Source organism: Nilaparvata lugens, chromosome 3 (assembly GCF_014356525.2).
Source record: "Nilaparvata lugens isolate BPH chromosome 3, ASM1435652v1, whole genome shotgun sequence".
Classification (NCBI taxonomy): domain Eukaryota; kingdom Metazoa; phylum Arthropoda; class Insecta; order Hemiptera; family Delphacidae; genus Nilaparvata; species Nilaparvata lugens.
The window spans coordinates 90,139,571-90,156,224 of NC_052506.1; the positions used below are offsets into that span (position 1 = coordinate 90,139,571).

Below are 16,654 nucleotides of genomic sequence, written 5' to 3' on the forward strand. Positions count from 1 at the left end.
AGTAGGTCTACCTATATAGTATCATTTTTTACTTTCATTGCCCCATCTGCACATACAGCATAGGTGAGGAAAATGTTATTGCTTCCAAAAAAATATTCAAGATACCCCAATTTCAAGATGCATTTATTACCTATATTATGGTTCAAGGTCCACCAAGTCAAAAACTTTTTTTAGGATGGTATGTTGTGTGGAAGCCTTGCCTTTCCTCAAATTAAATAAGAGTGTCCTCCGAGATCGTTGAAGGGGTTATCGTCCTTATTAGGAGGCTTTCTAAATATGGCATTCATCCGTATCCGAACAATACTACCTATTGTTTATGAATTGAGATCATTCGGAGAAATATTATAAGATTTGAGAAAATAAATATTCTTTTTCCAACTTATATTTTCTCATATGAATCATTTATTAACTAGAATTATAGAATCTACTGATATTGAATTATGAACAATTATTGTTGTTCCTACAATAAAAAGTAGGTAAAGAAAAAAGTTTCACAAATACGAAAACAAGAAGTAACATTGCCGCCTATACTAATAACATAATTGAGAATATCAGAAGATTTAATGGTAAGATTTCGATGGGATTTGAAAGCAATATGATGTAGTTTTTGAGAAAAAAGACTCACAAAGTTGTTTAATGTAGCATTGCGAATAAAGAGCAAATATTTTTTAAGCTCAAATGACTGGACATCTTTTGGTAAACACTTCCTAAAATTATACATTCCATATACATACATAATATATGTTTATTCTCATCTAATGACTAAACTAAACAATTGCCTGATTCATTACGTAGACTATGCATATAAACAATGGTTTAGTCGTTTTGGACGTTTTATTTATGAATTAAAAATTTCTTGTGGACTACTAATAGATTAAACATTTCGGAATTTTTTCACTCCAATTTTTCAAATAACGCGGGCAAGCATGCGATTGGACAAAATTGATGTCAGCGCTACAGCTGGCATCAGCTGTCAGAGCGTGAGCTCTGGTTTTTGATATTGAGGTTATGTTATGGTTAAGCTGCTTTTGTTTTCAAGATTGTCAGTGGTGAATTAATAGCAGAGCTTTTTTTAAAATTCTTTATTTTAAAAAGTAAAAGTCACTTTATACCTTAATCATGGTTAATAAAACTTATGTTTATCAATTTTGTTAACTGGAAGAGGTACGAAATTACATTTGAGTTACCTGGAAAAATAATTTAGTTGACAAATTTGTGTGATGATTAGGATTATGCATACACATTATTTTTTATTGTTTCTAACTTTAATTGCAGTGTTTTTAAAATATTCTTCCGGACAGTTCTGCACTAAAGATGGAGAATGTTCAGATAAATCATCTCTTCTATCTAGGTAAGTTTGTATTAAATATCAAACTTATTTAATATTTTGTATTAAATAACTCCTATTGATTTAGATTATTTTATGGATATATAAATCTATCAAATTATTGATGGAGATTAAACCTAAGAATTGTTTCAAGATGCAAGATATGGAGCATGCTATTGCATCATTGCATGCATGAATTTACGTACATGTAGCCTACCGTACTATAAACTATATGAACAGTAAATAAATTGGAAGACTGTTTAAACGGTTGAATAAGTTTGTTTTAATAAGTCCTAGACCCGGTTGCACAACAGCCGGTTAAATTTAAACCGTGATTAATTTTACGAGATCCAGTTAGTGGAAAATCATTTTAAAAACTAGTGAAATTACTAAGGATTACGGAATAGAGAAGTATCTGTAAGCAAGCACATAAGTCATAAGAATACTCATTGTGATGGCTTTTATCACTAATGATGTCACGCATGAATAATAAAATTCATTCCAAAGGAAATCCTTATATTTTTATGATTTTAAAACTTATGTTTCACTTATAATGTATAATGGGGCTATGTCCAAATTCTGCAGGTCCTTCCTCCCTGGGACTCGCTCTATCATTGGCAAACTCCTGAAGAAGAAATTGGCAATCAAAAACAGTTATTTTGGGACAATTTCTTTGATGTGCCCAGCATGAAAGAATTTGCTCCGGTTTTAGAAATGCATCAATTTCTTGAAGGTGGGTCAAACAATCAATTGAGGTTAATCATACTTACTTAAAATAGCAAGGTATTTAATTCTGTAGAATCCTAAGTAGCTATTGATTTCCATAATTAAATATTTCCCTGTGTAAGATGTAAGATCTTGAGCACAAAGTCCCATTAATAATGTGAAATAGATGAATTTCCATTTTTAAGCAAATGGATAATTTACTACATTCAATTTTCTAAAATAAATCATTACTTGTGCTATCTCAGATGTAAGAAAGGAAGATTCTGACCACAAAGCCCCATTATTCAATGTGAAATAGATGAATTACCATTTCTAAGCAAATGGATGGTCTAATACATTCAATTTTCTAAAATAAATAATTACTTGAGCTATCTCAGATGAAGTAGATTAATTAATTTGTAATCAAATTATTTATGGAATGTGTAACCCCATTATTCAATGTGAAATAGATGAATTTCCATTTCTAAGCAAATGGATAATTTACTACATTCAATTTTCTTAAATAAATAATTACTTCAGCTATCTCAGATGAAGTAGAACTGGACAATTATTTTGGAATCAAATTAGTGTGTTTTAGTAAATCAGTGTATATCCCACATACTCAGTGTCATCCCTTATCTTTTTAGCTCTTATCAAGCTTGATTAGGTGATAACACTATATTTACAGTATTCAATTTTTGATTATCTTTATCGGGCTCTTCATAGACTTCAAACAACGTAAACATTGTACTTTTCAACGAGCGATAGATAACTGGCAGCATATTCCTCACAATATTGAGATCTTGAGATAATTGTGCATGTGTCATATTTGATAGAGAATAAGTCTGACACAATTTTTTTCGCATAACCATATATTTCTATTGTGTCAAATGTGCTTTGAATATGGTGAAATTTTATTATTGATGTTCATTGATGATTCAATTTTTAGGTGTGAAGCAATTCAAGGTAGATGAAGTTTTCATTTTGCAACATTACAAAGATCTGTTTGAATCGAAAGATGGCCTGATCGACTGGAAACCAAGATGGAAGAAAACTTCATGCAATCAGCCAGATTCATCACGGAAGTTTCGGTGAGTAATATCTCAGATGTAATCATTTTGTTCCACAGCTTAGCTATACAATATTTTTATTAATTATTGAAAAGCTAAGCTACGGAAACCTTGAAAACCTATTTGATAAACAGCAGCAATGGATAAAAACTATATTTTAATGAAAGTTATGTGACTGAAAACTGCATACAACCACTATATTTTACTGTTAAGTTGTTCAGTCAGCATAGTTGTAATTAGCTATTAGAGTGCTATTGTTAATAAATTCTACATCAAACTTCGAGCTAGACGGACGGACTCCTCTAAATGTAAATCAAAGTAGGTAATACTTATAAAATACATTTGAAATAAATTTGAAGGTTTTTTAAAAAGTGAATTGTTTATTGACGAACCATAATTTGAATTAATCTTGACATTAGTCAACGACAGTTGGTGAATAAATAAAAAATACATTTTTATTTAAAAAATGAAGCACAACACGTGATGGATAAATGCAAGGTAAGTTATAATGAATAACCTCTCGCTAATACTTTGATTGGAAAAATTATATAGGAATAATTATTAATACAGACTCATATGTATCTTTTTTTTATAAAATGAGAACACTTTTCACATTAGACAATACATTTAGGTAGTAAAGTAGCGAAAAGTAAACTTAAATTAATTGTTTTCCTCAATAACAAACTATTCAAAGTCCATTGCTATGGCACTCAGAAATAACACATTTGACGGCACATCACCCCCCCCCCCGGGCGGACAATTTAGCTATAAGTTGAAATGTTACTGAATTTGACTATTCTGCCTGGCCGTGTGGTATACCCAGAACTTAGTGTGAGTTTGGTTCTCTCCAAAGACTCTGGATCCTGTTCCGGGACCGGTTTTGATCTTGAATGTGGGTTTTTGTTTTGATAAATCTCAAGTGTAATTGTGTTTTTGTCTCGGTCAAGAACTTTATACGTGCCTTTAAAACTGTATGTTGGTTGAATATTCTATAATTAATGGTAGTTGGTAGGGTTGAATTCTAACAACGCACAAATGATGGGGATTAGAAAGCGTGGAAGACCAAGGAAGAGGTGGTTAGGGGATGTGGAGGAGGACTTGCACATCATGCTTGTGCGGTCGTGGAGGAGAAAAGCAGAAGACAGAGAAGCATGGAGGAAAATCGTGAGGGAGGCCAAGGTCCACACCGGACTGTAGAGCCAGCGAAAGTAAAGTAAGGTAGGGTTGAATTGGTGCGAGTCTTTTACGGTTCTGTTGATAAGCATAGACAGTGGTCTGTGTAAATCATTGACATCTGTGTGTGGATCAGAGAAGGAAATTATTATTATAAAAGTGTATACTGTAGGCTAATTAAAAAGAATGAAAATATGTTTCTGTTTGCAGGAAAATCAAAGATGATGAATATGAAGTGAATTTGTGGGGCTACAAAAATATAACTGCCAAAAATGTTCATTGTATATCTTTCCAAGGCGAGGCATCTCTTATAGCTGAGTTACTCGACTTTTACAGACCAAGGTCAGTGCAAATGACATTTCGTTTTATCTTTACATGACGGCATCGTTTCTCTAGAGCTAGACTTGAAGTAAAATCATATGTACTATGATGAAAACACAAATAGAAATTTTCAACCGCTTTCATATAAAAGTGGTTATGGATAAAATTGGTTGACAATTTCAATTTGTGTTTTCATTATGGAAAAGTACAACAACATCACACACAACACAACTGTAAGGTCATCTGTACTAGTTTTAACGTTGAGGCACTTGTTCTCGCTTTCGCTGAAGAGCATGCGTATTGTTTTTTGCCAATTTCATTTTCCTTTAGTATTCGTTGCGTATTGTGCAGGATTGCATTGCTTATTGAGGATTTAGTGCTCCAGGACAGCCCTACTAATTGAAAGTTATGAGCTTCCAAGTCAATTACCATGTGCTCGATCCCACATAAGTAGGTTCATGCATAAATATTAACATCATTCCTCCAATACTGCTTTCGCACAAGTTTGGGACAAATTTGTTCTCGCCTATGTGGACACAAATGAATGTTTGGCATTTTTGTTTCATTTCAGGATTGCTGTAATTGATCACGCAGAAGTAGCGCTTCACCATAATTTCGGAGGTCCCACCTACTGGAAGTGTAGAAGAAGTATGCGCTTCAACAAGCAACTCGTCAAATTGGCAACTGATTTTAGGAACGAGTTTTTGAATTCAAACGATATCACGGATAAAACATCAAGACCTGACGATTGGAAGCAAGAAAAGGTAAACTAATATTAATATATTTGCTGCATCTCAGTCAATTCTCGATTTTGTATAATATGCTCAGCAAAGTGAACCAACATGTACTTATCAAAAACTTTGCAACAGACAGACCAATGGTCTAAATAATATTATAATTATTATTAAACGAAAATCCAAATTAAGGGCTTTAATTCACCCCGAAGACTTCCGCTACTGCAAATATTTACCTTGTTTATTGACAACAGGGTAAACAGCTAGATGGAAATCCGATGAGCGCTACTATTCAAAAATTATTTGTCAGCCCGGGAATTATAAATAAATAATTATACATCTTAAGAATGTGTACAGTTGAGTGAAAATCAAAGTAATTGGTCTTGAGGATCTATTCAGTTGTGTAAAAATGTATTCGAGCCGGTAACTCGTTCGTAGTAGAGAAACTAAAGTCTGATAAATCTAAAAGATATTACTTTTAACATGAAGAGGAGAAACCCATTTCTCCTTCCACAGTTTGTAGAAAAGACAAAGACGGTCATACTGCGCACATTTGGATGCGCCGTGTCATTTCGTTCACGTTCTTGTGATGAACACATATCGTAATCTCACAAACCAATATACCTGCTGCCAGTAAACAATTTTTGGAACATTGCCAGGCAATAACTGGAGGGGAGTGTTGGCGCGACGCGTTAGAAGTTGCTGCTAGGTAGTGGGAGTGATTAGTGGAGGACAGAGCATCGGACCTCTTCGTCTTCGAGAAAGAGCCGTGTTAAAAGTAATATTTCACAGACTTTAGTTGAATCGTTGATTACTTTTTTAGATTTTTCAACCTTCACTTGCTATAAAAAGCTATTCACTCCTAATATAGTAGTTCAATATTTGTGCAGGAGCAAAGAGATGCCATTGGTGGACCTTACTTGGCTGTACACTTGAGGCGGAAAGATTTTCTAGTTGGAAGAAGGGACAAAGTACCAACATTGGAAGAAGCCGCTAAACAAATAAAAAAACTACTTGAAAAACTAAATTTGAACACAGTGTTTGTTGCAACTGATTCTCCCACCTTGGGTAAGAAAATCTATGTTTTATTATGCTATTCAGGTGAGGAAATTAATGCTGAATTAATTTGTTTGCTATACAAATTCAAGAACCATTGATTCATTTCTTTAAATTTTCAATGGTTGAATATTTTTTAAAGAGTGAATGGTATTTTTATACAGTATTTGTATGCAACTTGCTAGTTACATGTGTTATCCTGGAAGATCTTACAAAATCCCTTTCAACACAACAAATATTCTATTTCATTGATTAATCCATTAAATAAGTTGCATTTATCAATGACTTCAATCTAAGTTACTAAGTTATAATTTATAATAGCAAAATATTTATTCCACAGAATTCTTGGAATTGAAAAAACGCCTGATCGAGTACTCAGTACTGCGCTACGAACCCTCGAAACAAGTTAAACTCCTGCATAAAGATGGCGGAATTGCAATCATCGATCAAATCATTTGCTCTCATGCCAGGTGAGTTCATACTTTCAAAATGTATTTGTATGATAATAAAGTGAATAAAATATCAAAAATCGATATTATTTTTTTACAGTACTTGACAGCTTGCTTCTTCCATTGGATAAGGCCAGTCAGTTTTAACTCATATAATTTTTTTAATTTCCAACAGATTTCTATCAATAACAGTTATAGCTGTAGTTAAGTCTGCTACTATATTACGTTACTCTTATGTTACTTTCGTTCTCTCACTACAGCCACTCAGTCACTGTAAAGATGAAATTCAGATGTTCGAAATCAGTAATGACTGTCGACTACAAAAATGCACGAGTGGAATGCTTCTAGCTCACACCGACGCGTGTAGAATGAGCAAAACGGGGTAATTTTTAAATCGACCCTCAAATGAAGCAGTGAATTTGCTTAAAAATAATTTTATTTGTTAATCCATCTACGTTAATTGGCATGCAAAGGGAACAAGCATTACTAAAACTGCTCCTTTAAGAAAAATATGAAAACAGTAGAGTGACTCAAAACGGGGCAATTTTAAAATCTACCCTTAAATGAAGCAGTGAATTCGCTTAAAAAAAAATTTTATTTGTTAATCCATCGAAGTTGACTGGCATGCAAAGAGAACAAGCATTAGTTAAACTGCTCCTTTAAGAAAAATATGAAAACAGTAGTGACTCAAAACGGGGCAATTTTAAAATCTACCCTTAAATGAAGCAGTGAATTCGCTTAAAAAACAATTTTATTTGTTAATCCATCGAAGTTGACTGGCATGCAAAGAGAACAAGCATTACTTAAACTGCTCCTTTAAGAAAAATATGAAAACAGTAGTGACTCAAAACGGGGCAATTTTAAAATCGACCCTCAAATGAAGCAGTAAATTCGCTTAAAAATAATTTTATTTGTTAATCCATCGAATTTGACTGGCATGCAAAGGGAACAAGCATTACTTAAACTGCTCCTTTAAGAAAAATATGAAAACAGTAGTGACTCAAAACGGGGCAATTTTAAAATCGACCCTTAAATGAAGCAGTAAATTCGCTTAAAAAACAATTTTATCTGTTAATTCATCAAAGTTGACTGGCATGCAAAGGAAACAAGCATTACTAGGGAAGTAATATTACTAGAAGCCTAAAACTGCTCCTTTAAGAAAATTATGAAAATTGAACAAATAGCTTATGTTGCTAGTTCATACACGACATTTTTTCTTACGAAACGGTTGTAACGCTGAAAAGTGAGAAATAATTTCTGCTTAAAAGTTATTTAAACCGTTATTACAAGTATTCGATTACTGTATGTTGCAGATATTTCATTGGGTCACAAGATTCGACGTTCTCATTTCGAATTCAGGAGGAACGAGAGATTCTCGGTTTCGACCCAGATTCAACGTTCAATGGTTTCTGTGTGGACAGTGAAACGAAATGCGAACAGCCCTCCCGATGGAAAATAATTTACTGAAAACTACTCTCAACCGTTCACAATTCACAGTAAATAACCGTTCACTCGTTTTTTTCTTCCTCCTCCTGTGATCAAGAGGATATTATTGTCCGAACTTCGCCACGTCAACAAGTAGAATTTTTTCTAATATTAATTTAATGTGTATTTTACTTGAATGCATTTATTTATGTTATCTGTGATAATAGGGTATCTATACGTAAAAAATGAGGTGATACTCAAGTAAAAGTAACTAAGCTATATACATTTTCTAAATCTCAAATAATTTTTTAATTGTGTATGCTTGTTGTGTGAGATGATTAGAGCTTGAGCTTTACTAACTTATATTTTTTTGTCAATTCAAGTGGTATGTAAGCTCCATTAAGCTTAATGCTAAGCTTAAGGTATGTTATCTAATGTAAGGGTGTCATTTATTTATGTGCCATTTCTCAAATGTGCGAGTATTTCAAAATTTCGTTATTTGTGTAATTATTTGTTATTTGTATTATCATCTAAAATGATCGAAACATTTCCCATAATATTGTCATTTAAAAGCCAAAACCTAACCTTTCCTTTCACCTTCAAAACCTTATTACACTAGACAATTTGAAATTTGAGGCATTGCTCAAAATGAAAAAAATCTTCATTAGTCCTAACTTCATTTTCATTCCCAATGTAAGCCCAATTCAAATGGGCATACCCAGGGAGGGGCCCTGCCAAACTTTTAAAGCACACATTCTATTTAGGAAATAGGATCAGTTTCTTATAAATTAAGACATTCAATTCTGTAAAATCGGTTGTTTCAATTGAAAATGAGTGAATTTTGCATGAAATTACTGGAAAAGCAATAATTCTGATGTACCTTTAATATTAAAAGTTTACCCTTTTTAGGGTCGTATTACATTAGGTCGCCTGTGAGCATCCATTGATTCAGAGGCCAGGATTGGTGGCCGGGCTAGCGACACTAAATGACCGCCAGAATCTGACGACCCTAGAGTCGCCAGTCCGGCCATCAATCGTGGTGTCTCACTAGTGGCCCAGCGTGTTTTACTTATGGCCGCAAATGGTTGCTCTCTGGTGTTATGTACTGATTGCCTAATCCCTGATGTAATACGAGCCATAAACATTGTCTATTATACTTCATAGTTTCTAAAATCCACTAAATTTCGGTGAGATCTCGTGCGCTGCAATTTTTGTAAAAATCCAATCATCGGACGGAGAAAATTTTTCTTATATTCTTTCCAAGTTAACAATGTTTTAAAGAACCAATCAATGACCTTTGATTCATCTCTCTATATTTCATGAGTGCCGACTGCCAAGTTAAAATTTTCCAAAAACACCAAATTTTCGAAGAAACTGATTTTTACTTTTCGAGACAAACGCTTCAAGTTGAGTTATTTCAGAAGTTCATGAAATTTTGAGGATATCATCTTCAAGGTATTGTTTATCGAATAACATACTTCATTTTTCAAACTATAAATTTATTCCAGTTTCAAACAATAGTGTAACTCAATTCTTAATTCAAATTCACTTGCACGTTGACCTGGTGTCCACCGAGATCTAGAGGCATGCGGAGAGGCACGAGGGGCGACTCCACCAACACGACAACGTCGTGTTGGTCCAGCTGCTAGACAATGGAGGGTTGGTGCGGAGGCTCAAAAGGAGGAAACCGTTTGAACTAGTGTAGTACTTGTTCAAGTAGTGTCCAGTGAAAGAGCAGAGCAGTGATTGAGTGAATCTTGCTTCTACAGTACAGAGTGTACATATTAATTAAATAAACAATATCAGTAAGAATTTCTAATGAGATATTAGCTGTTTAATTGTTCAAGTAGTATGTTAGGATGAAAAAAGGTAGCTCATTAGTCTCTAGACTAGATGGCTATAGTATTGACAATAGAAAAAAAATCTGGTGTGGTACACTCACACAATTTTCCTTGCTCATTGATCTATAAGCCTCATTCTTAAACGAGGATAATTTCGGGGAATAACATTATGCCGATTGGCGGCTAAATAATTAAAACTATGATTATACTATTGTTATTGTTTTCAGAGTACATATTCCTTTGTTTGAATTATGAAATTTGAGGATTTTTTAAAAGTTGTCAAAACAGCTGTTCTACAAATAAAATATCGACATGTGTTCTTTTGAATAAACTGCTCTACCTTCCTACCTCACGCACGAGAAGGAGGTTACCAAGTAAATTTCTCAGGGATGGGGTGGACCCCCTGTTAGTTTCCCAGGGTCTTGACTCATGTCAGTTAATAGGGCTTATAAATAGCTATCTAGGGTATAAATTTGAAGAAAATCGTTAAAGCCGTTTTCGAGAAACCCGTAAAATATATGGTTTTTAGCCATTTTGAATTGAATTTTATTGATTTTCTTATTGTCGGATCCTCATGGTATAAGGACCTTAAGTTTAAAATTTCAAGTCAATCGGTTAATTAGGAATGGAGTTATCGTGTTCACAGACACACACAGAGACCAACACCCAAAAATCATGTTTTTGGACTCAGGGGACCTTGAAACGTATAGAAAACATAAAATTAGGGTACCTTAAATTTTTTGGAAAGCAATACTTTCCTTACCTATGGTAATAGGGCAAGGAAAGTAGAAATCAAATCTTTGAATTGAATAAGAGCGGTTGAATTCAAATCAATTGAATCGAATTAGATTTTTGTCCAACTGACTATAATCTTGATGACAGGAGAGTGATGATTTCAATAATCTGATATTGTGTGAAAAATAATCTATTCATTCATTTATTAGTCATTCAAAAATCTTACAAATTTCAATTTATAAATTTAAAAGACACGTTTTGTTATAAAATATTAATCCCATTATAAAATATACTGTACATAGTTTTCCATAATTGAACATGAAAATTGACTTGAAGCAGATCACAGCGCATTCGCTAATTTATGTAACTCGTCCACTTTTTTCTTCATGATAGAAGTCTGTAACAAAAAAATAAATTTCAATTTGACACTTGCACTATAAATGATTTGCAGTAAAAACGCGGACAATACAGTAGCATAATAAATTATCATTCATCATTTATTAAGAAAAATAAATTTATTTCTATAAAACTTTTAGAAAAGATCATCAAATGAAATTGAGGAAGCAGTTGGCTTTGTGATCGTGTTGGAAAGTTGAAGAAACATGTACCTGCTACTCCTATTCGACGGATGACCACGTGAGAAAACTTTAACTGCAGTTTATTTATAAAAATTGCTTCCCAGCAGTTCGGAATCTAAATCTAAAAGTCTATGTATCCTAAAAGTCTCCTCATTAATTAACCACCCAAAAGAAAAATTATATTGAACCATATCTCACTTTAATCTATACAGAGTGAGTCATATGTAGGTCTATGGGAAACCCTTTAACTTATTGAAGGGTTCCCATACTTATGACTCAATCTACATAATAGGAGATTGTGGGGAGTTTCCAGGAAACAGCCCCTAAAGAATTTTTCTCGACGGTTCTATGTGTATTTTGGGGCGCTGAATTCGAATCTGAAATTTGCTGACACGCCAGAGGGCGGTTTCACCCCCCAAAACTCACCATATTTCAGACTTTTTTCAATCTCTCCAGTTATTCTCGAAAACCTTGAGTTTTCCGAGAAAACGCATTCAGTAAAAAATTGAAGATAATAGAATTTCCAATAAATTGAGTGGTCACGCAGGACTCTACCATTTTTTGTTCCGGAGCTACGAATTTTCAAAAAATTGATTTTTTCAAAATTATGAGAATCTACCACTTTTACCCTACACAATATATGCAGGCCATTAATCGTGCTATTCATTTGTGTTTTGTATCTGTATAAATACATGATATGTAATTCCTTATCATAACTTGATAAGTTTGCTGACACGCCATGGGGCGGCTGTACCCCCAACATTTCGGCCTTTTTTAATGTTTCCATTTAATCGCAAAAACCTTGCTTTTTCGAGTAAAAGCATTCTCTACAAAATTGAAGATAATAACATTTCCAATAAATTGACATTTATTTTACATTTCTAGATCAAGTAATGATTTTTATAATAACGGGTTACCGAATTACAATTCGGGGGTGAAGCCGCCCTCTGGCGTGTCAGCAAATTTCAGATTCGAATTCAGCGCCCCAATATACATATGGAACAGTCGAGAAAAATTCTTTCGGGGCTATTTCCTGGAAAACTACTACCATTTGACTGGACTAAGATACATCACAAGGTCTAGAGAAAACATTTATTTTTAATAAAGGAAAGGCTTTTGTCTTGAACCCTAATGAACTTTCTCAAAAGTACTAGAAAACCTGGCCATTGATTCACAGAAGTAAAAGTACTGTGTAAAACAAATATTATTAAATTTGTTGATATTGTACGTACCATACGTTGAAGTTCCAAGTGTTGTAGTAAGTCTATGACATTTTCAATTGTTAAATCTTTCTCTTTTTTATCAAACTTTACAAACGGACAGGTAGGGCAATGTTTCTTGTGCTCTTCCCTGAAAAATATTGAATTTCTTTTAAAAATGAGATTCCTACATAGAAAAACTCAAATAAGAAAATCTATAACTTTATAACGATTTCAACTCCACTGCCTGTAATACAAGATAACCAATTTATTCATAATTTTATATGTCAAATATTCAATTCGATGATGAATGAACGATTTATAAAGTATGGTTGATGAAGTATAGTATAAAAGTATAGAAATGTCAACATATAAGCAAATCTTTAAATGAAATGAACTCAATATTGTCAAAATAATATACTTTAAACTATTTTAATTAATTCAACTATTATATTTTCAAAACCAATGGTTTATTGAGACAATTTGAGATATTAGTGTAGGTTGTTATATCATCGACCTCTAGTAATATAGTATCACCCTACTGTTTCAGTAAAGCATTTTTTGTTTTGTCAGAATCTAGTCGTTTTCATCCAATATGGATATTCACCACAACACAGAAAGTCAACAACTCTTAATCAACCTTATCCGTGAATATTATTGTTGAGTGATAATGAAAAACACCAAACAACAAAAATCTGCAGCCGAGCAGAGCTCTGTCATTATGAGCCTATTGTTATTGGAACCTACGACTCTTCCAGCAGCTGTTTGTTAAAGATTGGTAGTGCCTTATCAGACTGTGCCCGCAATTTCAGTGTACCAGTCTCAAGGACCAAGGACAGTTTCACTATTCATGATCATTCAGAACAAAAATTAACTTGATCAAAGATAAATAAGTATTTTCGAGTAAGCAAAAATCTTGATATTGAAAATAGTTACCAAGGGTCATCAGTTTCTTCCCAGCCATTTAATGATTTTTTGCATACAAAGCAACAAGCCAAATCTGGCTCTTCTCGTCCCCCTGTAGCGTAGAATCCTGCAGCAGCCATCTAAAAGTACAATAACTCAACTTAGTTTCATTTTAAAGTAGTCTAATCAGTTCAAAATAAATCAGTAAATTACAAGTAGCTCTAAACAGAAAAGAGACAATAAATCAGTAAACTAGGTATTCTAAACTATTTTATCAGAAAAGGCCAATTTTAATACTGGGAAAACTCGCCTTAAAAATTGCATTCAATGAGAGGACGTCCAAATTTTTTGGCTTATCCAAATACTCAATAGCAGCTTTTTTTATAATATTTGGATTCAGCAGCCGGGTAGACATGGGGTCATAATCGTTTTAAAAACATGTAAATCGAAATGGAGACATTATTTTTATTGCAGATGATGCCCACATGAGCTTGTATGCTTGTGCGTTGGTGAATTGATGATATGATCAGACATGTCCATGTCATCGGCGGGATTCGAATCCACGAACCGGTGCTATCAGAACGCAGTTTGTAACGCTCCTGCGACTAGTACTGGACCAGCCCGGCAGGATTTTTATAGTGGCCTTTTTTATTTTGGTGAAATTTTACGCTATGTCTCGAACACTGGATCAAGGGGTTTCTATATTCTCTAAAACTTGACACCTTTTTGTTACAATCAATGACAACGTTACACACAGTTGAAAGCAGTAAACATGTAGTGGAAAGTTTAACAGTGAAATGCAGTTTTCAAAAATAGGTTAACAATGTTGGCAACTCATTTACTATAGGCGACTGTGACCAGACATTAAAATAATGATACCTAAGGAAGGTGGCTCGTAAGAAGTCAGCTAGCGCCTCCAGGGAGGGCAGGCACATCTAGCAGTATTACAAATAAAAATGAACATGGGACATGCAGGAGAGAGACTGACATGAAGATTTCCTTCAAAATAAACCAAAACTTTTGGGTAGTTTGTTTTTAGTTATATACCACAGAATATCTGCTATATTTTATATTGCAAGTTACTGATAAAGTTATGAAACTAAACTTACCCGCTTTGCATTACACTGAACTTTGTCATCAAATGGCCAGTATTTGAAAGTTTGAAGACGAGTTTTTGTCCAAAACATGATATCATCTGGTCTGTTAAATAACTCCATCTGAAACCAAAGTATTAAATTGTATAGTGCCTCAATTAACTTTTATCTAATTGAACCAAATAAATGCCTATTTTCACAAATATAATTTACTGTATCTTAACTTTGATTTAGATTAGAGACTTTGTGCATCATTTTTGAGATTTGTGACATAGAATAAATTCTTTATTGTTGATTTTTTAACATCAAGTTATAGATCCCTAAGCTATTTCGGGAGGTCATACTGTCTATCATTGTCATGTTTCACAATATATCCAAAGTCTTGATCGTTAGCCAGGTGTTCCCGGATAGATCGCGTCAACAAATAAAAAACTAAACTTGATAATCAAGATGGCGTGGCATCACAGTCCCTCAAAGCTATCCCCAAGAAAATTATTGATACTGTAATAGCTTCTTTCAATCAGCCACCTTGACAGCCTCTTATTGAAAACACCTATAGGAAGATCCCTCACCGAGCGCGGCAGCAGGTTGAACATTTTGAGTGTCAACACTGGTAAAGAGTCCTTCACTCTTGACAACCTACAGCGTGGAATCTTCAACTGTAGCCTTCCGCGGGTACCGTATGAATGCACCTGACACCAACTCATAATGTTAGCCCTTTTTATCTTCACTGCAGTAAGAGAGGCCAGTATATACAGACCGAAGACGGTGTGCACTGGGCACACGAAGACGGGTTGACAATGGGCAATGAAGTCACTGTAGGTAAGGATCCGCAGTGCCTTCTTTTGAAGAAGCAGGATGTCATTGTCATGCGGAGAATGGCTCCACAGAAGAATTCCATACTGCACATGACTGCCAAACACCACATGATACATCATTTAGAAGTCTCTTGAGACTCAGGAGGCTTCTCAGCTTTTTGAGCAGGTAGATTACTCTAATCCCTAGATTATTAGATTACTCTAAAGCCCTAATCATTGCAAGTAATTACATAAGAAAGAAGTGTGGCAGTAGACAGATTACCATGCATAACATTTGTCATCAAACTTTTTTCGTAAAATTAGCTTGTAATTTAATAATACCTCGTAGTGAAACCGACATCAAAAATATCAACAGCACAAAGCTACTTGATACATTGGTTACTTCACTTTTTGTTAAACATCATAGCCTTAAAATTTGTAAAGCTTATAAATCAAGTTAAAACAGATTAGCTTTTGAAACTATTAGCAATATATGTAATATTGAGGAAGATATTGACTAATTACTTACTGCAACTGAATTTGAAGATACTGATAAAGGTGAAATAAATCTTATAAATAACTATTATTCTTCTCTAAAATAATCAATAAAACTTTTTGTTGTGCGCAGGAATCTTTCAACACATAAACTACTACTTTATTAAAACAAATGTTTCTTTTTATTTTCAAACTGATTATTGTACTATTTATCTTATAGTGATCTTTAAAACTTCAAGTTCTAACCAAGAAACCAACTTCAACTTGTCAAATTGGCGGTTCTTTTCTTGTTTACCGTTGGATTCAAAATCATATGTTTTATGCTTCCTTGATGTATACGAACGTTAGTTTCAATATATTTTGAAGAAATAGCGGAAATTGATAATTTTTCAACTCTCTTCATTGAATCAATGATTAACATTTTTCAAATTACTCGAGTCTAGAAAATTTTCATCGAAAAGGAGAATAATAATTTATTATTTTGCTTATCATCCATACTCTATAAGGCATTTATATAGCTGCTTCGCGTAATTTGTTCACTTGCGCATAATGAATGTCAAATTTCACGTAGTTACGTGATCGTGATAAGTGATTAGGAACAGGATTCTGTTTTTTCAATGGCGCTCTATTGATAATATTATTACAAAATATTAAATATTCTGAAAAATTCAATAAGTTTGTCATCTTGTGAAGATAATGTTGTAGTTGTAGTTGACGAAACGATCACCAGGAGCGCTGAACTTGAAACG

General features: G+C 33.7%; 2 protein-coding genes across 3 annotated transcripts; one reads left to right on the plus strand and one right to left on the minus strand.

The window, feature by feature from the left end:
• Positions 1-1,839: 1,839 nt before the first annotated feature.
• LOC120350632 (GDP-fucose protein O-fucosyltransferase 2-like) lies at positions 1,840-8,839 on the plus strand. The gene is made up of 7 exons (XM_039425014.1): positions 1,840-2,060; positions 2,982-3,123; positions 4,486-4,617; positions 5,168-5,360; positions 6,221-6,398; positions 6,727-6,856; positions 8,149-8,839. The coding sequence occupies exons 1-7, from the start codon at positions 2,015-2,017 to the stop codon at positions 8,300-8,302; spliced, it is 975 nt and encodes a 324-aa protein (XP_039280948.1). The 5' UTR covers positions 1,840-2,014; the 3' UTR covers positions 8,303-8,839.
• Positions 8,840-10,931: 2,092 nt separating this feature from the next.
• On the minus strand, positions 10,932-16,355 carry LOC120350633 (baculoviral IAP repeat-containing protein 5.2-B-like). Of its 2 annotated transcripts, XM_039425016.1 has the most exons (6): positions 15,940-16,185; positions 14,629-14,736; positions 13,550-13,659; positions 12,647-12,764; positions 11,171-11,233; positions 10,932-11,006 (listed from the first exon to the last, which is right to left on the minus strand). In XM_039425016.1, the coding sequence occupies exons 2-5, from the start codon at positions 14,734-14,736 to the stop codon at positions 11,177-11,179; spliced, it is 393 nt and encodes a 130-aa protein (XP_039280950.1). In that variant the 5' UTR covers positions 15,940-16,185; the 3' UTR covers positions 10,932-11,006; positions 11,171-11,176. The 2 variants fall into 2 exon arrangements, with proteins under 2 accessions (XP_039280950.1, XP_039280949.1); XM_039425015.1 differs by lacking the exon at positions 10,932-11,006 and having other exon boundaries at positions 11,011-11,233; positions 15,940-16,355.
• Positions 16,356-16,654: the final 299 nt, after the last annotated feature.

Coding starts and splice junctions, on each gene's coding strand:
- LOC120350632 (XM_039425014.1), top strand. CDS start 2,015: ATGAAAGAATTTGCTCCGGTTTTAGAAATGCATCAATTTCTTGAAG. Junction 3,124..4,485: donor GATTCATCACGGAAGTTTCG/GTGAGTAATATC, acceptor TTCTGTTTGCAG/GAAAATCAAAGATGATGAAT. Junction 6,857..8,148: donor ATCATTTGCTCTCATGCCAG/GTGAGTTCATAC, acceptor TGTATGTTGCAG/ATATTTCATTGGGTCACAAG.
- LOC120350633 (XM_039425016.1), bottom strand. CDS start 14,736: ATGGAGTTATTTAACAGACCAGATGATATCATGTTTTGGACAAAAACT. Junction 12,765..13,549: donor GAAGAAACTGATGACCCTTG/GTAACTATTTTC, acceptor AATATTTTTCAG/GGAAGAGCACAAGAAACATT. Junction 11,234..12,646: donor ACTTGGAACTTCAACGTATG/GTACGTACAATA, acceptor TTTTTGTTACAG/ACTTCTATCATGAAGAAAAA.